This window comes from Agelaius tricolor, unplaced genomic scaffold (genome assembly GCF_023055355.1).
Source record: "Agelaius tricolor isolate 1412-34295 unplaced genomic scaffold, bAgeTri1.0.p SCAF_2, whole genome shotgun sequence".
Lineage (NCBI taxonomy): Eukaryota > Metazoa > Chordata > Aves > Passeriformes > Icteridae > Agelaius > Agelaius tricolor.
Window position 1 is genome coordinate 44,899,847 of NW_027269262.1, and position 25,814 is coordinate 44,925,660.

At 37.2% G+C, this 25,814-nt stretch overlaps 1 protein-coding gene across 7 annotated transcripts in view; it reads right to left on the bottom strand.

Annotated features, from left to right (window-relative positions):
* The window catches only part of PTPRM (protein tyrosine phosphatase receptor type M), a 438,108-nt gene that overhangs the window by 144,659 nt on the left and 267,635 nt on the right, over window positions 1-25,814 (bottom strand). For 2 of the 7 annotated variants that reach the window (XM_071417357.1, XM_071417352.1), the window contains exons 14-16: window positions 25,330-25,404; window positions 7,661-7,793; window positions 726-755 (exon numbers count right to left, since the gene is read on the bottom strand). In XM_071417357.1, coding sequence (XP_071273458.1) covers window positions 726-755; window positions 7,661-7,793; window positions 25,330-25,404 — 238 coding nt within the window. The remainder of the gene's footprint in view (window positions 1-725; window positions 756-7,660; window positions 7,794-25,329; window positions 25,405-25,814) is intronic. The other 5 variants (XM_071417362.1, XM_071417359.1, XM_071417385.1 and 2 more) reach the window with 3 other exon arrangements.

Genomic DNA, 25,814 nt, shown 5'->3' on the forward strand with positions numbered 1-25,814 from the left:
AGACCCCTAGTATTTTGCTAATCTATTATGTACTCCTTGTACCTGGAAAGCAAGAAAAAGTGAATGGCCTCAGAAAGGGATTTTCTAAATTCACAGAAGAACCTTTCTCATTCATCACCTGCTGACAACAGGGAATGAAGCAAGGCTTTGGGTAAATAAAGAAGCACATAATGGTATTACTAAGGACTGTATCAAAACAAAAAAAAGTTAGTTATTGAAAGTTATGCTTCATCCTGCCCTCATTTTTTAGTGCTCTCCCCTTTGAAATTCTCTTCAGAAATGGTAACTTATGATGTTTATGCATGATCAATTATTCATAAAAAAGTAGTAATATGTACACAGCAAGAAATGGAAATGCTTGCACATGTCTAACAAATGCTGTAATTTCAACAGTACAAATGAGAAAGAAACTACTAAATAAATTCTAAAAATAGTTATTTAGGCATGAAAATTTCTCATTGACATAGCAGTGATATTTACACCCACTACTACTCAATTAAATTCTTTACATAATGTTATTCAAAGGACTCTAATGCACAGTATGAGACATAAGAAACTCTTAAAAAGCTAAGTATTTCATTACATTATGGACCATGTTGTTTTCATCTTAGTGAAACTTTTACAAAGTATGTTTTTATAAAGGAATTTTCAGTATTAGCATTCACTACTCAGGCATGGAACAACATGGCAGATAGTGTGTCTCTGATGACAAAGAAGTTACTTACAGGTAATAAGTGTAGGAGTGATAGCTTCTTCTGCCATGATGGTGGAAGGATTAGGCAGTGGTGGAAAAGATGAAATGGAAGGAAAGAAAAGTCAAATATTAATGTATGAAAAATCAAGATGAAACTGAGACCTGAACTGGTGACACAAATGAAAGGTAGCAAGAATGTATATCTGGGCATATCATGCAATGTTTCTGGAATAGACAGGTGACATATCCAATCTCCATAACACTTTGAGCAGTACAATATATAATGCATCTCCAACTGTTAAATCAAACCACCTTAAGGTACACCTGCTAAGTAATGTTACATATTTAATGTCTGTTCATATCTGCATATACTACACACACAAATATTCCCAATTAAAGTGCTAAATCACTTCTGATTACACCTCAGCTGCATCAGGAATAAGGATATAGAAATTCTAGCATGGTGTTAGAAGCTTAGGAATAAAGAACTTCAGAATACACTTTAAGTAGCTCCTCTTCTGTCATAGCACTGTAGAATCTTAGCCTATCCCTTTTTTTACTTAAGGCAGTCAGTTCTGCTTTTGAAAGGACTTATTTCCAGACTGGAGAAAATCCATTGCCACAGCTCTTTTAATATTTCGGCTTTTAAATAACCTTTTAAATTCAGAAGGAAAAGATACTTACTGCCATGCAAATAAAAAATCTATCCCTGCGGGCTAAAATTGTATTGGTGGTATTTCCCCATGTGGCAGAGATAAAAATAAGAACTGATCCTGTATCCATGCTATTCCTGCCCACGTGAATGCCACAAAGAACAACTTGGGAGACCTAGCACCATCACCTTAACAAATATGGGCTCTGTCAGCCTTGCATAACCTCTTGGTCAGCCAAATACTCCACCTAGACATGCTCTGTATGAGCACAAAGTATACAAGCCCTCCAGCTATGCTCTTCTGCTTTATATCCTTCCCTCCCTCAGTTACGAGCCCACTACAGGCAGGACTGCAAGCCTCCAGAAAGGGGAAGTTTCAACCCAAATGAATTCCATATATTGACTGCAATTAAAAAAAAGGCTGGGGATCTTAAAACATCTCTGAGCATAATGTCAACTAGTATTCACATGTTGGCAAGATAAAAGGCTGAAAGGAACCATGAAGGCATTTGTAATTTTTACAGCACATGCATACAGCCCTTTGACTACACAGGAAACATGTAAACAGGCCTTGCAAAGGACTATAACTAATGTTAACTTGCCTCTGGCTACATGCTTCAGGCATCCCTTTGAAAACTAGGCTTTCATCAAATTTTCTCTCTCATCTTCTTTGTGTGAAGATGCCATTAGAAATATTTCCCAGTTTTTATTCCCATTTTTCTGATGCAAACGGTATTGTTCAAACACAAGACACTACACACTGCATATTTAATCACATGGCATCTGGAAAATGTATAACTGCTAAAGTTGAGTTTTAGAAGATAACTAAGAATAGAGTAAGGGGCAAGCTGCAAAATAGTTGTAAGCCTCTTTGCATTCCATAGGGAGCATGGGATCAAGTCCTGTCAAAGCACTTACCTGCACAATAAGCAAGTTGTTTTCTAGTTCAGTCATAATTATATTTCCCACTATCTTTCTTTTCAGAATTACTCATTCTCTCACTTTGATTTAGAATTTCATGACACTGTCAACCCTGTTGACAGTGTTCTTTGCCATATGTTGCCACGAGAGAGATTTAATGTAATTAGTACAAATGTTCTCATACTTCTAAAAGATGTATAATAATTTGAAAAACAACAATAAATACAATTAATCAGTGAAGCACTGCTGGTACTTATATGCAGAATTCTGCCAAATATGTTATAAAGATAAATTATTCCTTATGAAAAAAATGCTGAAAATCCAGGAACTTTATTGTGTGTAAATATCCCATTAAGCCTTTGTGTAACATGAGAAAAATTGGAAGTTTCAAGCTCCAGCTATTTTTATATTGCTACAGTTGTGAGATTTTCCATATAGAAGTCCTTGAAAAAGAGCACCAAGGTTTTGACTCTCAACAATACCATGCACTGAAACAGGTAAAAAGAATATGCTAAAATCCTGCAGAAAGATTTATACCTGCAAGTTTTATACAAGCATTTCAGGCCACATGCTAAAAGCACCATCCATAACTGAATGGATTTAGCTTTTTTAAGAAATATGGACAAGCTCTATTTTTCCTCCTACATAATGAATACAAACTAAAGTTTCTGTCTATGTATGAAAAGTATTTTTCTGTTAAAAAGACTGATGCAAAAATTTTGGCCAACTTAGGCTGAATTTTCTTATGAGCATAGCTCTTCAGTCACTTCCTGATAGTGAGGTTACTTTATGTCAATAAACTGTTTCTGCATATAGTGACAATATTATATACTTTTAACTCCTTTAGGACTGAATACATAAATTAATTTAATGAATACCACTTAAAGAATAAGGCCCCACTATAAAATTTACCAAAACCAGCACAGGAGGCTGGATACAGAAGGATTGACCCAACAGAATGGAAACTTTTGGAACTTTGTCATTACCTCAGTGTTTTCTTCCATCATCTCTCATTTATAGTTGGCCTCTAGGGAAAAACACAGTTCAGGGAGAGGAGGCTGGAATTTTCCTTCAGCTTTATTATCTTCAATTTCTATCCTAAGTGTTTGAAATTGTTGGCAAAGGTGTATGTATAACTGAACAGCCAGATTTGCTATCAGGGAATGGGAACAATGCATTCCCAGTCCAGCTCCACTGAGTGCAAAACCCTTCCTTATCCACTGCCAAGAACCAAGGTCTCTGACTTAAACAGATGCTACAATTACATACATTAGAAACTCATGGAAGGCTCAGGCACAGAGACAGCTGAAAACAGAAACTAAACCCAGGCAAAACAAAACAGACTTTTTATGATTAGAAAACCTCCATTCTACAACTGAATCAGAAGCCAATGGAATAAAATTTTAATAACTGCTTCCTTACTGCACTCCCACTGCAGCAACAAAATGGCAGCCCCAATGGAAACAGCTGCCCCAAAGACATATAAAGGGCTTTTAAGCAAATATTGGACCACTAACTTACCAACTTAGGCAAATTTTAAAATTTAACCTATATAGAGTATAAAGAAAAAAAAAAAAAGGAAAGGAGAAAATAAAGCAGTAAGTGTCTAATTTATGCAAGTCTTGATTTAATTGCTATTGCTTTTCCAAATGTTGTAGCAACAGTACTCTCATTTTCACTGCTCCACTTTAAGTTGACCAAAAGATGAAGTTACTTGGTGAATTTAATCACTTGGCATTCTTTATTTTTAATGTTTTTATAAAATCTTATGGAAGTACCTCAAAGACTGGGTCTTGCCCAGGATTTACCATTCAGGATCAGATTCAAAATCCACTTTATTGTGGATCAGTTTTGGGGAAACACATGTATTGTTTTCATCTAACTTTGTGTTAATTCTTATGTGAGAGAGACAAAGCATATCTGAGGAGAGGAAAGCCTATTGGCACTATTCTAACTTCAGAGAGAAGAATCATGTCATTGATATGACCATACTGGTGGTTAGGAACAGCTTGCAGGTTCCTAGACTACATTACACAACACCTTTATGCAGGAATGCTAATGGATAAAGAAAAGACAGAACAAAATGGATAAAGAATTATCAACAACCAAGTGGAGAGATAAAGAGGAAAGTACTAACAGTCCTTTCCTGCCCCATGTGCCAAGTTTACAAATTTGTTTTACTTCAGTCAAAAGCTGAGTGTCCCTACAGAAAATGCTTCACCATCCATGACGTTTCTACCTTCACTAGTGACTCCAAACCATGCACTGAATTGCCAGGCCACCTAACCTCTCTGGTTCATGATAGAACTGCTTCAGAAGACAATTACATAGTGAAATTAATAATGCTGCTTAATGACTATTAATATTTGCAGAACTTCTTTACACACTGCCTTGATAATCGGCATATCCAAAGCACGTCTGTGCTGCACTGAAAACCTTGAATGTTGGTCTTCTCTACTTGGCTACTGAATTAGAAGTTCAAGAGACTGATCTGTGAAAATCTGTGGTGCCTGGCACCACCAAGCAAACAATGGTTGTTGAGTGAAATGAGGTGGCTACTTAAGGAATGTACTGGACAAAGTCGTGGTTGTAACACAAGTGAAACTGCTTTCCAAATCTCTTGACAATGGAAATAAACAGTTTGATATTAAGTTAATTAAGTACTGTGAAGCCCCAGGGACAGAGTCGGTTTCATCTACCAGTACGAACTGAAGATCAAATACACAAGACTCTGTGGAATAATGAACAACACATTTGCTTTGGGATATGCCTTGGGATAGCAGAATGTGAATGGGATTTTGTTGTAGCCAACTCCAAACAAGACAAGTTTCAAAGCACGTAGACTCAGCGCAGTGAAACCCAACATTGTAGCCCAGAGTGTCGGCATATAATAGTGCAGAGAACAAAGTGGTTCTCAGGGGAAAGGTGCCGCTGAATTACAAGGTGCTATTTTATTTTTCACTCAGATCTTTACACCAGTAAAGCTCCTGATAAAGTAAATGAAATAAAATGATCAAGTGCAGAAGTCAAACGGCTCACTAGCTTGATAAGACTGTTTCCCAAAGTAGCACCTAAAATATCGCAGAACTGCAAAATCGCTACGGTCACACTAAGCTTGTGGCATGATTTATACTTTTTCTTCAAATGCATAATGTATACACAGTAACTGAACCAAGGTGAAACCATAGGGGCCCTCAGCAGCCTAGTGAATTAATGCACCAATAACAATCTATTGAATAATCGGTTCATCTTCTGCTTAAGTCATGAGTGTAATTGTATTCAAGATCTTTTATGCTACAGCAGATGCTTGAAGAGGCTTGGGACACAATATACCCACCTCCCAAAACTCTCATTAAAGCCTAGTCACATCCTGCTACACAAATGAACCATCCTTACTTTTTAATATTCTCTTCAACTCATTTCAGTTTGTTTTGTTCAAGGCCGCAGCATCATTCTGGGACATGTTTTAACTTATTGGTATCATTCTTTCTGTACAACACAATGAAATTGTGTGTATTTGGCAACAGAGTTCCTGGACTTGTATTTTCAATAGTTCCATCTCCGTCACAAGTAGATTCATTCCAAAAACCAAGGAAGCTCACAAAATGCACTTTTTCTTTAACAACAGAATTCCTATGAATAATAATTACTCAGCTGTGGTAGACGGAAGGAATCAAGTATCCTTTTGCATTAATGCAAACACTTAGGATCTGAGCCCTCCTGCCTCTGATAATTAGATTATCAAAGAGTTTTTCTCTAGAGAATTTAGCAGGAGTAGGCATAGCATCCATTTAGCCAGAGACCTGGACACCTTATTCACTTTGAAACTATTTGGATCATTTTGCAATGCTATTCCTTCAAGATGAAGAATAACTTGCCTCCCTTGGGTGAATACATTCTACCTTTGGCAGAAACACTTAAGGAGAGGCTCAGAACTGAACAGAGAGTATGATGAATGCTGGTCAGGAATTGTGTGAAGAAGGATTGGCCAGAAAATACAAGAAGCCTTCCTCCCTGCATGCCAAATGCTCTGTCTGGCCCTAGGGAGGAGTTTGAGAGTTCAACTGTTAAAGCTGAAGGTATGAATGATGCAAGAAATCGGAAGTGGGAAGAAAAAAGTACTGCAAAGTCAGAACAGACTTCAACTCTGCTACACTGTACTTTATGAAGTAGACTTGGTTACTGGGTCAATTTCACTGCCCCAGTCAGACTCACCCTGGGGCTTAAGTCTCAGTCTCTTCTTTACATACCTCTTGTCATGACCTGGCCCCCAGCCCTGGCCACAGCTCGCCTTTCTCTCCACAGAGCCCTTCTAACTCATGGCCCTGCCTCTGTCTTCAAGGAGAGTGAAAAGCAGCTACTTCTGTTGCCTGCCCTGAGGCACTGTCAGACAGCTGCCTCCTTTGCTGTGCACCTCCACTGCTCAAATTCTGGAAGAAATTCAGGCAGCTCAAGGGTTTGGACATCTCAGACCTGCCAAACCAGTTAACATACAATTAAATCACATAGGGTTGGGATGAGCCAAATCAGGCCAGGATTGCTCTCAGAGGAGAAAAAAGGGGATAATTCAAGGGGAATAGCAAGGAGGTAAGGGGTTATGGGACACAGTGAGGAGACTGTGACAGAGGTGGAAGGAGAATTTGTCACTCAGCCCCTTTACACAACACTTGCACATTCCCAACCCCACCTCTAATAGCTGAAAATCTCACATTGCTCATTACAGAACCTAAAACCTTAATTCTATTTGCTAAATAATTTTTCCTAATCTAGACTAAGCTTCTAAGATCATATGGAGTTTTTTCATATCTGTGCCACCTCCCCAGCTATATTTGTCCTGTTACTATTTTATCTCTTATGGAGTTGAGAAAGACAAACAGTTTTAAACAGTCTTACACTTCTAATAATGTAGCAGTTTTCAAATGACATTCAAGGCAAAACAATCTCAATGCGTGAGTGTGTTGAACCAGCGTTTGGAAACATTCAGCGCCATTGTAACATCTTCCATTTTTTCAGGAAATGAAGTTTATGCAGAACAATACAGACCTCATTCTTAGCAAAAATTACCTTAGGTCTAGCTGCTGTTTGACTAAGAATTTCTTTTACATGCAAAAATGAAAGTACATGTAGCTTCCAGCTGATCTGTCAAATAGGGTGGAGACTCAGGACCAGATAGTCTCTGATTATTAGAGTCCATCATGCAGTACTGAATAAGGAGTGCTAGAATCATTGCCCTCGAGTTGTTATATATAAAACAACGACACAAACATTAAATCTCTGGGGGTAAAAAGGTACAAATACAAAAGTACTGGATACTTTTACCAATATCAAACTGAGTACTGCTGTAGGAGATGCAACATGAACATGGACATAGAAAACATCCACTAATTGCTCACCTTTTCTTCATTACCAGCACGACTCCCAAAAATATAATGACAAACAGCAAGATGCCTGCAATGACTCCAGCAATTTTAACAGTATGGTCTGTCTGCTTCTCAGGCTCCGGGTCTGGTTTTCGAGTGGCAGCCCCTATGGAATTGACAAAAGAAAAACAGGAATGAGGAAAAGAATAAAGGTGTTATTCTCTTGATGTTTATACACTTAACCTACTAATGTCATTAATCTTATCCAGGGCCAACAGCTATCAAAGCTTGGTCTTTTAAGAAAAATTCTGCTTTCTGCATTGTTATGAAACTATATTGTTCCAAGACACTCTGTGGGACCACAATATAGGTGGGATACCACTGCCAGCCCTGACCCTTCACAGGAGCCTCTTCACAGATTCACAAATTTCTGTATTTTTATTATCTGTGCTGGCTCCCTTTTCTTTCTTTCATTTAGAAACTTGCTAACAATACAATAACTATACTAAGCTTTTATCCAAATTTGATTTGCTGGAACATTTTCCTCAATTATTTTTCATAAATGAAGCTGTAATTCCATAACATATTAGCTTAAACACCTGGAAAAGTGAGATAAGCTCATTTACCATGCATTTTACCCACAATTGTTTTTTTACACAATAGACTTCTTTTTTTTTTGCCTTTGGAAATCTAAATCTAGGTCACATCTGGTAGGAAAAAAGACTCCTTCTAAGCAATTTATTCACAAAGTGGGAAGCAGCTGATGATCACACCACTGGCACCTACATTTAATATCTGTTTAAATGAGATAACCAGTGCCTTACAGCAGCTACTGTCTTAGCTCCTCCAGCTTCTCCATTTAAAAAAAATAACATCGTTTGTACTGTTTACTGTATAATGTGATGGAACGTCAAATCCATGTCTGATGAAATATCCATTTCCCCTACCAAATGAGTTCAGGATGAAAAAACGTTTAGGAAGCAACATTCAATTCACTAAGCTGATTTTATATTTTTATGGACTTTCATTTTTTTTTAAATCAAAACGTGTCAGCATTCATCATTTGAGGCACCATGCCATAAAATGGACACAGGGATTTATGGATCGCTTTCCTAGTATAGCTTTTTTGGGAGGGGAGAAGGAAGAGTAAAGCCTAAGTGAAGTGTAATCTTTTAAGACCACATTCTTGTACCACTAACTGGGTTTTAGAGAGGATTTAGACAGCACCAACTATATTTTACTTGTTTCTTCACTTTCTCCTTCTGGAAAGGAAGGAAATTAATGGCCAATTTACATGAAGAGCTATTTTCTGAAAAATGAGAAGATTTCCAATGTTTCTTCCCAATTTTAACCAGGATATTCTAAGATGAAGAGTATTTCTGAGTGCCCACAGTTACACTTTTGGCCTACATCTTCAAAACTACTTGCCAAGAGAAATGCCAGAAAAACCTGCCAGAAAAGGTGATAACTATTAATAAAATCATATCTAGACCTAACTGCAGGAAGCAGGTTCTTTGGAAAATTCTGGCCAAGGTACTTCACATGAGTGCTAAATCAGAGAAGATGATGTGCTTGCTGTCCCTGTGCCCAGTCCCACAAGAATATTAATTTGACAGAAATACACATACACTTTTCTCAATTGCTAAAATCCTTACTTTGTATGAATAAAGGATGATTCATACTTTGTATGAATAAACAGTTCTATTTTTATTTTCCTGTATCCTATATAAATTTTTTTTAAAATTCCATATTGCTGTACTCTTCACAGCACTCAGTATTGTAGTAGATATTCAGAGGACATCTAGAGCATTTCATGCAAAAAGCAGCTGTTGGGCTGCACTTGGCCAACAGGAAGCAGTGAGTCAACTATGATGCAAATGATAAGACATATGAAGGACTCCAAAGCTCTCTTTTAAATCTAAAACCCAAGAAAGAAAGAAGCTAAAGTCAATAGCATGTAGTATCTTTTCAGATGTAGCTTCTAAGACTAGTTCCTTCCAAAACCTATCCTTCATTATCTCCTTCAGGGTATCCCAGCCAAATGGAATACTCATCAGTAACGACTTGCTAAAAACAGTTTCTGCCTTATGGTTTCATTCCTTATGTCAAGGCTTCTAGCATTAGTTTTGGGAATATGAGTGCTAAACAGTGAAATTAAGTAAAGGCAACCATTCACAGTACTATCCAATGTGTCTATCTCAGTGCCATGTCTCTCTGTAGCAGCTCATGGTCCTCAGTTCAGTGGAACCAGCTACACTTACACTACGCAGAGGAGAGAAAATTGTATTCAAAGCACACACATTTTCTACATATGATGGAGCACAACTTCATGAAATGCCTTCCATCACACAAAGCATTATCCTGACAGCAGTATTGAACAAGCTGGTGAATCCACAAAAATGCAAAATCTCTACAGAAAGCCTACACAGGAAGTGGCACAGAGCCTAGCATCAGGACACTCAAACTCCCATATTGCATCGTTTATTGATTATCTGATTGAGGAATCAGCTCAAATTGTCTATGAAAAGAATTTTAATGCCGAGTTAAAAATAGGATACAGCTTCTCACAGTGATGGACTCAGCCTTACTCACAATAGAGGCTGCCTTAAACTGGAAGCATGATGTTTAACAAGCCTTTTAAAAACCCCTATCATTAATTATTATAACAAAATATTGGCATTATCTCAATTCTCCTTCATTTCTATTCAGCAGATTATTTATTTGCTGACAAAATGCTGCTCCACTATTGTTCTTAGTGGTTTCCAAAATCTATTTGAGTAAATGAAAAGAACTTTCATCCTTCTAGAACATTCCTTGAATCTTTTAGCATTAGAAATTTGGGATTACCTTTCTGCATTTTATTTAATGCTGCTTATTCATCTAACATAACTCAGTTGTTCTACAACTGGATTTAGGAAATTGCTGTGTTCTAATCCACTCTTTATACTCCTTAGCATCCTGCTTGGTTTTATGTCAACATCAGATGGACACTGGAAGTTTTTTACGTGTATTGTTTACAGTGAAACATGCAGCCCTTTCTTCAGTGCGGTGCTCAGCTTTGAACCCTGTACAAGTTAAAAGCCATTCAAATTTACATTTTAGCATTTATCAAGACTGAAATTTGAGTTGGTACTACCTCTTCATTCAGTTTGCTTTTATCCCATTATAATTCTTCATAGTCCCACGTGAATTCTGCTAACTTGTACCACCTAGCATTGTAATCGAGAGCTTCTGCCCTGACACTGACTCTTCCTGGCATTTAATAAACATACCATACAGGATTTAATATTAAATACTAAAGTGCATTAACTATGAAAAGCAGCGCCACTTTACTTCTCCTATGTTTCTGTCTGATAGGCAGAGGTTGATTGAATGATATTTGTTCTCACCTCATAATTACTTCTTAACTAACTTTTAACCCATATTCACACAGGCAATTGCACTGGCACCATGGAGAGAAGGGTGAGCTGTCCCTAAGGGGAGCGTGGCAACTCAGGGCAGTAGTTCTGAAATTCATTTTGCCTCCTGATAAACTGTAATGTCCATTTGTGCATTTGGTTTTGTTTGTATGTTTTCAAGAGAGATGTGGAAAAGCACCATTGCAAGCCTTAAAAAAAAAAGGTTCTTTGATTTCTCTTTTACTCTGCTGAACTGACAGATGATAAAAATATTCAGTGAAATGTAATCTTTCATTACAGAAACAGTGCTACTGATACACTATTTTATCATGATGATCTAGTCTTGGTGTTTTATTTCTTTATTTTATTACCATTCTTGCAACCTCTTTGACACAGTAATTTTTAATGTCCTCAGTCGCCCTGGAGCCTTTAAGAATATATAGCTATGAGACTAATTCTGGGCCTCCAGTAAAATATCTGTATTTAATGAAAACAGGTCAATAAGTTGATGCCAGCAACTGAGCTATGCCCACTGCATTTTCTTCACAACAGTGGACTTAATGACTTACTTGGATTTTTTTGTTTGTTTTATTTTTAAGATTTTGATTCTACCTTTGCATATGACAAGTGACTTTAAGCCTTGCATAAAAAACCCTCACTTCTGTTCTCTGAGATTGTCTGGGCAACCTCAGAGAACAGAAGCTGAACACAGTGTGAAAACACCAGCTCTTGCTAGTGGAGCTGCAAAAATCAAGGCTAAAGTGACATATACACTGTGGTGCACCTCTAGAAAGACAACAGGTCACTAAAGAGCAGTGAGTGGAGGATAGCTCAAGGGAGCTGCTTAGAAAATGAAAGGACAAGGAGATGTTTCCTGCCAGTTTAAAAAAGACTAAGGTGCTGACTTTGGAAAGTCTTTACTTGATGAAAACAAGCTAGAGTGCTTCCTGCCAGAAGTGAAAAACAGAGATACACTAAAGATAAACCCTAAGGTGCTGCAAAACCCAGCAAAGTATTTCCCCAGGCTTCCTCTGCTGAATACAGTAGAAGGCAATCACATTGCTTGGTTCCATACCCTTAGATATTTACTTTTCTAGTTAATGTCAGCAACTACAATTTCCCTTTTACTGACTGATTTCCCATTCTTTGTGGCTCTCTCAACAGTAGCACTTAAAATGTGAAATATTTTTATAATAATATATAATTTCTTTTCCTTCACTTAGAAAGAATGACATTCAGCCGGACTGACTTATCCTCATGGATCCCATTTTTTTCTATACTTTGCATGTCTCAGTGATAATATTTTTAAGTAGTACCCATGAAACATCCAAAGACAGTATTTCACTTAGTTTTTACTCTCAGACCTATTCCATTAACTTTTTCTTAATATTGGAATCTTCTCTGAAGTTTAGTCATCACTTTGCCAGTTCATGGCATCTTACTCCCTCTTCAGAATGAGAACTGAATTATATTCCAGTTGCTGCCTTAGTGTCTGCCAGAGTTCAAATTCTTAAATGACTTTGTGCAGCTAAATTTCTATTTCCACACAACAAGTTAAAACACTGGGTAAAAAAAATTCCGACTCTCTCTTTGAAGTATTTCTAGTTCTGCCACTTCCTTTGGTGGAAAATTTGCCTTTCCCTTCTCACTCAGAAGGCACAAGTATCATGTTATCATCAACCTCAAAACTTCATAAAGAATAATCTCTTGCAGGTAGCTTATGGATAGAAAAGGTTGTAGCAGAACTACTTTTCACCATAATGAAAGCTAAGGTGAATGAATTACGTGAGAAAAATAATCATTCCTTTAATTCTGAGGCAAGCACTATCTTGTTTTTCAAGAAAAATGAAAATGTTTTCCAGTAAAAGAAATGGACCTCTATCAAAATGAATAAACTCTCTTTCTCCTTCTCTTTGTAAATGAACAAAGTTTGGACTTGCTTTTCAATATTTCTTTTCCCCAAAAAATGTACTTAAAAATGACTGACCATTTTACAGAACAGAATAACCAATAAAATAATCCTGGCTCAAAAGTCTAGGCACTGATGGTTATACAGAGAGAGGGGTAAGATTTAAGCTGTTACTAGTAAAAATTAGCTAAAGGTTGTTTCTTCTAAGGCAGTCTTTAAAAAATCCAGGTGTTTCTTGTTTTATTTAAGACAAAAAATAATCTCTTCTATTAACTAGACCAGTTTCATTTTATTTCTCCCACTCAAGGCTGACCATAGTTCCTGCCTTTTTGCTTCCTTTCTGCAGCTTTACACTCTCAAAGTAAGAGGCTTGCAAGTCTTGCTTGGTAGGAGGCTTGCAAGCCTTTCCAACTCCATTTCATCCACAGGTGCTCCAGTAACTGATGTAATGGCTAACCTTACAAGGCCTTAAGGTAGTAATATAGTTAGTTCAGATCATCCCATTTTCCAGTCAAATTTGAAACCAACTTCTGAGCTAGTAACTACCCTGTGATTTTTTTATGCAGGCAGTGAGATTCAACTATCACATCTGAACACCTACTTTTGAGTTATTTTACAGAGTGAGTCAGGAAAATGAAACATTATACCCCTGTGTGACAGCTGCACTGTGATGAGGTGGCAGAAATCATGCAAAATGGTACAAGGCAGAAGAAAGAGAGAGGTATGATGCTTCCTTGGAACACCTATCACTAGGCTCCTACTGTCCCTGCCACAAAGTGAGAAGACTGAAAACTTGGCTTTAAAGACTCTCTCTACACTCTGCAAGGACAACATGAATTACAGAGGCTACTATCATCATTACTTCCTATTATTTGTATGATAGTAGGAGCTAGAAGCTGTAAATCAGACTGGGAGCCCCACTGTGCTAAGAACAAGGCAGGCACACAGCTAAGTAATCTTTGCCACTAAAAGCACACAACCTAGCTGAGCTAGGCTGTAGGAGGCAGGTGTAGCAATCACAGGGGGAAGGGGGAGGCAAAACCCCTTAAAAAGATGCATTTTCAATACCCAAATAGTTCTACCCTTCCTGCCTTCCTGCTCTTTTAACTAGCTGGTATCACTCAGCATTTCCAGTTAGTACCACAGCAGACACAGATCTTCAGGAGGGATTTGAGGGACTTAAAAATGTTTTAATTGATGATGTTGGTTGGGGTGTTTCAAGGAAGGAAGCAACATAAAGGTTCATTCACATAAAGGTAGGAAAAGCAGAGTTGCTGAAGTAAAGGGCTGAGATAAAAGGCAGTATGACAAAGTAAGAAAAAATGCTGATATGTCTGTCTTGGTATGAAAACTGGTACTTCACAGAGGTAGGTCCTTATAAATGTCAAATGACCAACAGGAAACCCAATCACAAACCTTAATCCCAAAGCACACTGCAACAGGGCAGCAGTGCAAAATGTCCTGTTTCCTCCAGAAACACCATTTCTCCCTTCATCTCACCTATGACTGCAAAAATTGGTACCCTTATTTATAAATCTGTAGCAGCAGCATTACTGATGCTGTGAGGGACAAGCCAGTCTGACACACTTTCAAGTTCTTTCCAGATGCCAGGATTTGAGCCTGTCCTGGAGAAGACCCAAAACACATACAAATCTGTAGATGAAATGAATTACCACCCTGGCTCTTCTGTTTATACTGTAAGTGACTGGCATTCAGTCCTCATCTGCTAGCCAGCACATATTCTGCTAACAAAGTCTTTGTTTTATTACTCCTGGTAGAACTCCAGCTAGGAGAGTGAGTTCTCTCTTGCCATCCTCATTGTTAGCTTTCCAATCAGCGCTCCTCGCTCTCCTTCAAAACTGCAGGTTTCTGCCCATATGGTAGAAGTTATGAGGTGTTGTTGGGCAGGGTACACTTTGTGCCAGAAGGTGGTTTTGATCAGCATTTTTTCAGTTTTCTCTCTTGAGAAAACTGAAAAAATGTCTTGAATATATTAATTTTGGAAATGTGGCAAGATTAAGGTCTGTTTACTTCTCTTTTTACAATATTCTTCCTTTCTGTTCCTGGTTTCTCTTGGAAATGCTAATGGATAAATTGCTTTTTCTACATGGCAGAGACAATGTTTTCCTTCTATTTTGCTAAGCATAGGAGTAATTAAAGTGTTGAAATCAACATAGTCTGACTTTCCCTCCTATGATTTGCTCACCACTCTATTGTTTTGAAGTCTAAGAAGGAGGGCAAACAGCACTTACATTTTAGCAGGAGAGTATTTTCTTTGCAATTTAGGATCATCATCACAATACATATTGCTGTGCACAGATCCTCTTAGCCCAGAAAAAGGTTTCTGTATTTCCTGAGGACCACTATGTTGATTTGGTATATTTTTTATTTGGTGTTTTTTAAATACAGGAAAATACAGACTTGTTAGAAGGTCTGTGGTAAGAAGGGAGTATCAAAATAAGGCTCTGCTGTGTAACAATAGTTATGAATTATTAATTTTGTTTGTGATATTCTTTAGGAAAATGTAAATATAAGTGACAAAGAACTGCATGAAAAGACATGCAAAGAGCTATTTCACTGATGAATACAACTCATTTAACTGACTATCACATGAACTGTCTCTCTCACTGGTGGATGATTCATGTTGGTGTATGTGAGCAGAAAGACTATTTTGGTTAAACATCTGCATTTCTGGTTGTCAGGAATAACAACATTCTTTACAAAACATGCCTAAAACAAAAGTTCCCAGTTTGACTTTTGGTCTCATCACAATCTATTTTTAACAGAATTTTAATCCAGACAATTTAGTCTGGATTTTTTCTGGAGACTGTGGTTTTTAAAAAAAAAAAAAGCCTTAAACAAGCAAGTGTTGATAAACAGCTCATTTCTCCTTTGAAACAAAGCCACCATCCTTTCTACTAGCTCCTCTTTGCCTTTTTCTTTTAAGCAAAGAAACTTAAATATTTAAAATTCATAAAAATTTTTCTCTCTTGTGGGCACCCAAGGAGTTGGAAGCCCTCATTCATTTGAGAAAAAAGCATAAGCACTCACACTTTAACAGCATTGAGTTCATTAAGGGATGTTTAAAGCACACTCAATAGCTGTACCATAACCAGAAATTATTAACAAGTCTCAAATATACAGACACAGTGTATCTCCTTCTAGGAAATAAATAATTTACTAAGGAAAAAAAGTATAAAGTCTTTGGAACCTTAAGCTTTAAAATGACCCTAAAGGGTACTTCCACACACTTTAGTCCATTTTATGAAGAAAAAAAGGACGGTTACATATTTATAAGTATTCACTATGTGTGGCCAAAGAAGCAGCCACGATGGAACACATCACAGACCTCTATGCCAACAAATGGAAAAGCCATGGCAGCATATCTGAAAACAGCTCCCACCACCGAAATAAAAGGGAAATCCTCCTGACTTCTGTGGAAAGATAAAACTGGGCTTCTTTACCAACTCCCCTCTGACTACACAAACACAACAATGACCAACATGATGAGACACATTTCTAATCAAGGATGACTGAGGAGTAATGAGAATATACTTGCATCATATTAGCTGTATGCATGTAGGTATCTTACTGAATAAGGATGAGGAGGTCTGAGAACAAAAGCACCAACAAGGGCTGAAATGGCAGGTTTTGAATGTAGGGCTTGTTCCCAGCTAATGCTCTGTGCAAGATGTCCCACTTGCAGCCATTGGAAGTGCAGTTGCATCTTACAGCCCTGACTTCTGAGAACAAGAAGTCATAAAGGTACATAATGTACAACAAGAGTAGCCTTTAGACCTGAAACATTTGCTTTTATGGTTCTCTACACAACCTCAAACCAACAGTACTCATCGTAAAAGAATAACTCAAATTAGCTCTAAGGAAATGAAAGCAGACAGTCTGAATTGATCCTGTCCATACCTAACACATTTTCTAAGCAAGTCAGCACCACTTTCAGGCCATCCCTGTAAAAGAAGTGGACAATTTACCATCAGCCCCACCAAATGTATGTGAGTTTCTCCTATTGCTGAAGGAAACCTCTTGTTGACTCCCACGCTTTCAACACTAGATCTACTCCTGAAAGTGTACTGACACACGACAAGAAATATCCAACACCACTGAGAATTTATTTCAGCTGTTTTCTAGAAACAGAAAGGTGTGGATTTGAAGACTGAAGAGGACTCTGCCCTCTTCAAGGAAGATAAAATGTGGTTTTCTAGTTCTCAACTGGCTTCTACCCAGCAGGGAAGATGTGAAATTAGATCACAGTAATGTTTCTGGAGCTGACCTACTCAGGGTGAAACTCATCTACAAAACTAGATGCTTTTGGCCTGGACAAACACAGCTGTTTTATTTTCCATCCCTGAATGCAAAGGATCACATCCAGCATGGGAACAAAGCAACCTGAAGCTATGGGTAAGAAGTAGCAGAGTATGGTATCATCTTCTGATCTCACTGTCAGCCAAGGACTTAAGCAGAGGAACACAAATGAACAGCTCCAAATGGAAAGTCAGTGAAAGCTTGGTTACTTTGCCATTAGGAGGAGAGGGACAGAGGGTAATGCAGTATAGGTATCTCTGTGGGAGGTCTGAACACTCATGGATGTTTTGACCTGTGCTGCCACTGGCTTTACAGATGAGGCTGATATTCCTGGTGACTTTCACCACCAACCTCCCTGCACACTGCAATCCTTATGAAGGACTCTTCAGAAATCCTTCAAAAACAATCACACTTGGAATTTACTTCTCATTTTTCACCACCCACACATTTTCCTGGAAGAAAACATAACATAGTTAAGAACATAGAATGAACATAGTTCATTCTACTAACAAATAAATGGAATTATACATGTAATGATGCGTGAAGAAATAGAAAATAGAAAAATATGTCTGTGATAAATTTATAAAAAGTAGGAAGAAAGACTCAAAACTTCTTTTAAAGCATTTCAGAGTCAACACTGTTTTGAGACAAGAAGGTCAGCTAGAGGAACTGGAAAGCAGAATCAGCACAACAAAGGAAATATAATTCCACAGAATTCTACATCTGTCTTTGTGCCAATACAGTGTAGCAGTTCTTTTGTTCACATTTCAGAAATTTTTATAGTATTGCCAATAAAAAACCTATTCAGACTGAAATAATGTTGAATGCACCAATATTCTAGTACAGGGACAAGAATAGACTAGGCCTCCTCTGAATAATTTAAATCACTGATTTAAATTTGGGTTTTCATTTATTTCCTGGAGGTTTTAGGGGTTAAAGGAAAATCTCCATTTGTCCTACTTGATTAAGAATGCTCTGAACAGTCATTTTTATAATAAGCTCTTTTCACTTTTAATTATTGACACATTGACTCATAACCAGAAGCAGTCCACTGCTGAAAGCATACTGAAAAGTGCAACTACTTTGCTTCAAAAAGGTTTATAGAATACTTTGTTTGCTTCTGACCAATTAGAATTTACTATTTTTCCTCTATTTTTTACTTTGTTGTTCCAATGAACTCAAAAGTTTAAACAGAACCTGATAGTACTTATTTCCCCTCTTGACAGCTTAAAACCATGCAAGACACCAACTTCTGTTCACTTTTATGGAAAACTGTGACTCAACTTTCATTTGCATGGGAATTTTCTATGTACACAAAAACTTCTTAGCGCTCAGCAGTGATAGAAAATCAGATGTAGGGAAGGAAACGAAAATTCAAAATTTTTGGAAAATGAAGACTTGAAAATGCACAGATACATCTGAGTGCCTTTCTCAGAGCTCTAAAATCATTGGTTCTTGCAGTCAAACTCCCATTAGTACAGAAAAGGACATTTTCAATAGATTGTTTGAAGAAGGTGTTAAAAACTCATCAATAACTGCAGTTATGGCTTGCACAGTGCTGAATTGTTACTACAAGCAGACAAATTTGGCTTAGATACTTATTCAGATTTGAGCTATTTCAATGAAACTAAACTGAATGAATTGCTGAAACATTATTTTGCCCAAGACAGTACGTTCTGTAACTTCAGTTTAAAGTTGACAGTATTACTCTCCTCTTTGCTGCACTACTCTGTTTAACTATAACACATCTGAATGCTCACCTGTACATTAAAACAGATAATATTGCCTTAAACATTTGTCAAACTCTCCAGTGGTACAAACATCAGATTGGCAGACTCCAAGAACTACAGATTATTTTACCCACATTTTACTTCAAGTTAAAATTCAAATTGCTTAGCATTTTACGAATACAGTCAAAAACTACAGATGGGAAACACTGAAATTCACAGGGTTTTTTAGTTACTACTTATATCTCTGAGTTTCTTTGTCTTCCCTTGTCTCTCCTTAATTTTTTATTTTGATACATACAAAACTCTGTTTCAAATGTAAAAATCAGGGGTATATATTTTTAATACAGAAATGAAGCAACACACTATATGACAGTTAGGCTCTAAAAATTACCTACTGTTATTTTGCATTGTTTTCTGTTCTCTGTACACTGCTTATGTTGAAACATTTTAAAGTAGGTGTTATACTGACGAGAACCAGTACTAAACAGATGACAGAGATTCCTTCAGTTTGTTAAGAATTTATCCTGGTGATTTCATTCATACAATTACTTTCATGACTGGATTTTATGCTTCCATTCTCTGTAATGTGATTAAGAAAAGCTCCCTCTCCTCCCAGCCCAACCTAAAACAGCCTCACAGATATCCTGACATGAAGATTACACATTACTAAGAGAATGAATTATTTTTCAAGCTAGGATGAACCAAACAGACCCATCTTTAGTGGCTTACATTAAGTTTGGATGACTCTTGTCACGAAGGAGATACTAGACACTTGGAATCATATTTTTCTCTCATGTATGAACTGGAATACTCAAACTTCCAGACTGGTTTTGTACTTGGGGGATGCAACACAGCATTGTAACTGCAATGACTGACTCTTACTTCTGTGGCAACCAACTTTTTAACTGCCCTGAATAAAAGACAACCTGTTTCTACAGTGGTAAACATACCTAATGAGGCTACTTGTCCTTCCTAAAGGTAGGGAAAGGTTGATACTTTCTTCTACTTCATAGGATCTTCTCCAGCTGTTCCTGTCCCAGGTGTGTAACACAGTGGCTCTTCTGGTGATGCAGTGCCAGGACAGCAAAAGAACCCACACCCCCTTGGCCAACCAGAAGCATCAATGGCCAGAGAAAAACTGCTGCTATGACTCTGCATTTTATCCTCCCTATTCTTCTACTAGTGCATGGAAGCTGGAAAGGTCCCACTTCCAGAGACCGTTAAAGGAACTGTTATTGTAAAACAAGAAGTGGAGTATTTAACATAACAAAATATGATCACATTGATAACTGATTTCTAATCGAGTTGAGCTCTTTACTGTGTAGATAGCAATGGCATGTATTCGTATTATGGGTTATTTCACCATTTGGGAAATGTTATTAGCATTATTTTTAGGCCTTCTTTGTCTTATTGTTTAACTTCAGCTCTTCTTCAGTTGCTCTGTGGAAAATGTGGTGATGCTTTGGCTGCACTGTCTTACAGAAAACCTGACATTTGACTCTGTAACATACTAGGGGAAATAAAAGGAAGAAAAGGAAACAGCAACTCCCATGGCACTCCTGTATCCTCTTAACATTTTCTTGTAACTATACTGTTTTATAGATGAAACTGTCACTGCAAAAATGACAAATATAACACATAAAAGAACAAAAATGGGCAATAAATCACAAGTGACACTTCAGCCCATTGAAATGCATTCAGCCAGTGCTGCAGAAAATAGGAACATTTCCTTGTTTTGCATTCTGCCCAGCTGAGAAGAGGACCAGAATCCTTGAACAATTGGTACAAGAATCATTGGGGCCATCACATAAAAACAGGCTTAGAATTTCACTTTGGAAAGTCAGATCCATTCTCATTCTGCTTTCCTTGTCACTTATCTTGCAACAGCACTGCAATATGGTTTTGACTTTACAGCACACAGGTGCTTATTCTCCCCTGGATAACTATCCACAACTCCAACTAATGCAAATGTTGCCCAGAAGTACCAAGACAAGAATAAACTTCTAAAATAGTGTATTGAACCTGCAGACATTCATGTCTGCACATAGGTTTGTTATTAGAGACTCAACTAGGAAATAGTCTCAACTAGGAAATAGAGGGTTCTACATTGCCCAAAATAGCACTTCAAGTTTTAGCATGTCAGAGTACATCTAAATCAATGTTACATGGTCCAGGATGGAGAAAAAATGAATGTGAAAGTCTGTCCAGTACATGTTGCTACACCTCAGATGCATTGTAAAGCAAAAATCGGGGTAAATAGCAAAACACTCTTTCTCAAATTTATGCTGTTGGTTTTTGTGTTAATAAACAAACTGTATTTTCATAAATGCAGTACAAAACTGGAGTAAATATCTTGACATAAAAATATTCCATGAAGTTGTGATTTAATCAATCAAAGATTTCAGTTTATTTGTTTCACTTTTACAGTGGAATGGCTGAGAACAGAATGTGACCCAGAACACTGCAATAAATCTTGCTATGTACTGAATGCACATCCTAAGAAATGGGTATATTTTATTATGGTGCTAACTTCATAAGGGAGAAGAAACTTACAAGGATTATTTTATGACTGCTTTTAACTTGTTTATAAAATATGGAGATCATCTAGACCTTAAGGTGTGCAGGATAAAACTAATTTATGTTTTAAGCTTTTGCCCCATCTTTTACAAAAAAAATAATCTTCCCAATCATTAAGTATCAGTTACTTTACAAAACTTCTGACAGATCTTGCTGCATTTGATTTCTACCAAGAATTTAATGTATGAAGAATGTACAATACAGAGCTCTCTCTTGCAGCTGGATGTGTAATTACAATGGGTCGTAAAAAGGGCGTTCTATGGAAATCAGTCTTAATAATATCCAGCAAAGTAGTGGCTGCTCCACTAAATCACAAATGGAAATACTTTAATTCAAATACAAGTAGCTCAGACATATTTCAACAATTAAGTAAATGTCTGAAAGAATGAACAGCCTAATCATGATTCCAAGCATGCTATTTTATCAGAATGCAGAGAACAAAATATATGAGGGCCAAGTGAATACCAAATATGGCCAATTTAAACCTATTAGATGAAGTGTCTCTTACAAAATACTGAAACAAACTGGAAATTATTTCAGTATTTCTCAAAATGATGGATTTTTTATTCAACTTTGAAGTTAAGACCATACAATCACATTTTTATGTGGTAAGTTTTCTGATAACATTCTACATGATTTCAATTGAATGTTAAACCATATTTGTTATGAAAACATGGAGACAGTATCATGAGTACTTACTGTGCTTCATGTATACATAATCTTTTTTCCTCACACACAGGAGTAAGATATTAGATATTCTCTGTCTGTTGAAGGACAGGTTCAATTGAGTAGATTTCAAGTTAGTTACTTTTTGTAAGGTAACAGAGAAAGCTAAATGCTTTCCCCCAAATTTGAATTCCTTAGCTACTACATTATTGGATCACTGATAATTATATATTGAGTAAACACTGATTTCCCTGTTTTGGCTTCTAAGAGTCAAAATCTCACAGCTGCTTTTACACTGTGTTATCTTATTCCATAACTCAAGGACAGCTACACTGTAAGTATTTAAGTGCAAGGAAAAGTTCGCTTTGCTACGGGCTGCAAAGGCAACCTGGAGTGGCTGTCAAGATATTTAGGGCAACTAGCCTGTAATTCTTTAAATGGTAGACCTGTTATTTTTATATGAAAAAGGAAGGAGAAAAGAAGGACGAAGAGACATTAATAATGCATTGTTTATCAACTGCACCAGTAAGAGGCAAGACAATGATGACGAGGATGGAGGAAATGAGTGCAAGCAGAACTGGCTTGAAAGCTGAGCTGCATTATCATGATATTTGTGAAGAAGAAGACCTTTCAAATTTGGTAACGATATTCAGGAATGCAGCCAAGATTTTAAATTTTCATTATGCAAGAAGCATCAAGTTCCAATGTAAAGAAACCTGAAAATGCTATCCTTGACCTTCCCACTGCCACTTATGTATCTCCTCAAATGCTAAAAGATGAAAGTAATTTCTTGATCTCAAATATAAGTACTTTGGTTCTGAGCAAAGAAGTGAGGAAAAAGCACCGAACAGAAAATGCTAAGTGACATTTAACAGTTACAGCTGTAGGGCTTGTGGTAACTACAGTTAGAAACAGCCCCGTACTTTCACATAAACAAATCCTTTCACATGGAAATCCTTTCCACAGTCTTGAAATTTATAGGACAAAAATGTGGGGACAATGTGTTTGACTGTCAGGTCCCTCATGTGTGGTCCAGTTTCTGTAAAACTCCTTTAAGAAACCCTTTGTGCTTCTCATGGGTACTGCAGATCCCACTACTGCTGTACTGCCCTGGCATTGAAAAGCCTGCCCTAAGGACCGCTAGAAAGGATGTTTTCCTAGAAAAACAGGAATTCTTGTTGCTATCATGGGACAACCATGTGGGCTGGGTGAGGTTTCTTTGCTTGCCACTGCAGTTGTGGCAAACGAGGAGGAAGATGTTTCTTTCCTTTTGAGCACAGAGTCTTTCAAACATGAGGTGGGGTTGGGAAGATGATGAGGTCAAAGGCTTTCTAATACATTTCACAAATAGGTAGAAATGCTGTGGGCAAGTATAATCTGATATGCTCCTTTTCACTACAAAATTAGATTCTGGTAGAACATTTTTATTTTCTTTTCAAGAAAAAGGAAATAAATTTCATAGATCTGACAGACAACCACAGACTGCCAACGCCACCAGTGACAAAGCAATGAAATAAATCCTATGTCAGCCAACTATCCATATCTCTTTATAGCCAGCTAGCCATATCTCTTTTCTCTCACTGCTAAGTACTGCGGCCATCTTCTTATGGAACAGGGATGTCTCCAGTGTTACCTGTAGCGACCCAGTTTTGCATTGAAACAAATAAAAAAAAAAACAAAACTTGAGAGAACATTTCAATCTCCACATGGAAAAATATAAAAGCTTATTTGAATCCTGTGATAAAGAAATCAAAACTTGAAGTTCAAGGATACGGAAGAGATCCTGTCTCTTCAATGCTTTATTTGAATTGTCAAGTAAAAATTAACTGAGGTATAAATATGTATGCAGACACAGCTTCTGCCAAGCAGCAGTAACAAGAACAAGCTACTTAATGGCATTGTAAGTATGTTATTCTGGTTAGTTCATACATTATTAGAAGATAAAAGTATACCATGCAGCAATTTTGTCTTGATTGACAAGGCAACTTGGGCATTATGGATCACTCAGCTTTATTATTATAACACATACCCCAAAATTAAAAGCTAGAGCAGACATGTCACTAATCCTCTTATCTTAAGCTGAATCATTTAACTGCTTCTTATTTACTGTAGCAGTATCCAGATACCAGACATCTGAACTCGTCTCAGGTAACAATGTGCTTTCCCAAGGAACTATGCCAGTATTCTTCAAAAAGGCAAAGATTTATCATACACTAAAAGTTGATGGACTAGGTTTACTTCCCCCATTAGATATTTCACCACTTCAGGTTCTAGAGTTTTTAATAGGTTCTCTTTGAAAATAAAAATGTTTGCAAATCCCTGAAAGGTTTTAGGCACAGGTTTCTTTTCTGACAAAATCAATAATTTCCCCAGGTTCACAAAGGTTTTCCAGCATATTCTGAGCCATCCTTCGAGCCATATACAGCCTAATAATGGTTCCACTTGAATACTGAGTTTACTTTGACAATTAGATTTTAAATCCTTAAGTCTTGCTCATTCTCATATGTCACATGCTAGGTTGTTTCATTTTAATCCTAGAAGTCATGTATGACATAATAAATAGGAATATTTTTTCTTTATTTTAATTTCTTTCATATTGAAATTTTGCCAGAAAACATGATCTTCCTACCATTACACAGGAAAAAACCCCTGAATCCACTAATACTAGATCTTTGTCTAACTTGCACATGCAACTTTTGAGCATCAGTTATTTAGAAATTCTAGTGTCTTGATTTAATAACAGAGAAAAAAAAAAAAAAAACAGGTACACAGATATATATCTATATGCAAACTTTCATTTAATTTATGGATGGAGCAAGACGAGATCTCTTTACAACATGAGGCTTGAAGGAACACTCCACAGATCACACACACAATGGGCACATGCAGCGGAGTCGTACATACAGGGACGTGTTTGTGAGTTTTGGCGCCAAGCACACCACTGAGTTTAATGGAGCTGAGGAAAAAAAATGATGAACAGAAAGGAACTTTTAACACAGGAAACTGTTCATGAGCAGAGAAGGAAGAAACTGTCAGGGAAAAGGAGCCAAAAAGAAAGAGAGAGAATGGGCATGGTGACTGGTCTGTACTTGAACATCTGACCTGTTAGCTGGTCGTCGCCTGCAGCAGGGGCGATGCGAATGTATGGTGTTGTAAGCTGAGTCACGATTATCGCGGCTAAGGCAAAGGAAGAGTTCCAGGTCAGCATGCATGAGGGAAAAAAAAGCCAGACTGAAGCTACGCCAGCAAGAAGAATCTTGGTCAGTCGTTTATTGTCTGAACCTCACAAATGAAAACCAAAAAACTCCCACAAGTTCCTTTTCATCTTTAGTTGTTAGTGTGGTTATTCTGCAAATTAATAAGCTGTCGCGTGTGAATTTCATTCAGGAAAAGGACTCAGAGCACATTATTTACTGCATTTGAGGAAACTGGAGACTCTTTGGCTCTGCCAGTCACAGCACTAAGCTTTCTAAGTGAAAACAAGCTGATCATTCAGAGTAGTCTAATACCAACTTCTCCAAGTAATTTGAGCTAGTTTCATTTTTATTTTCCTATTTCATAATACTACATTTTTCCTACAGTTTTTT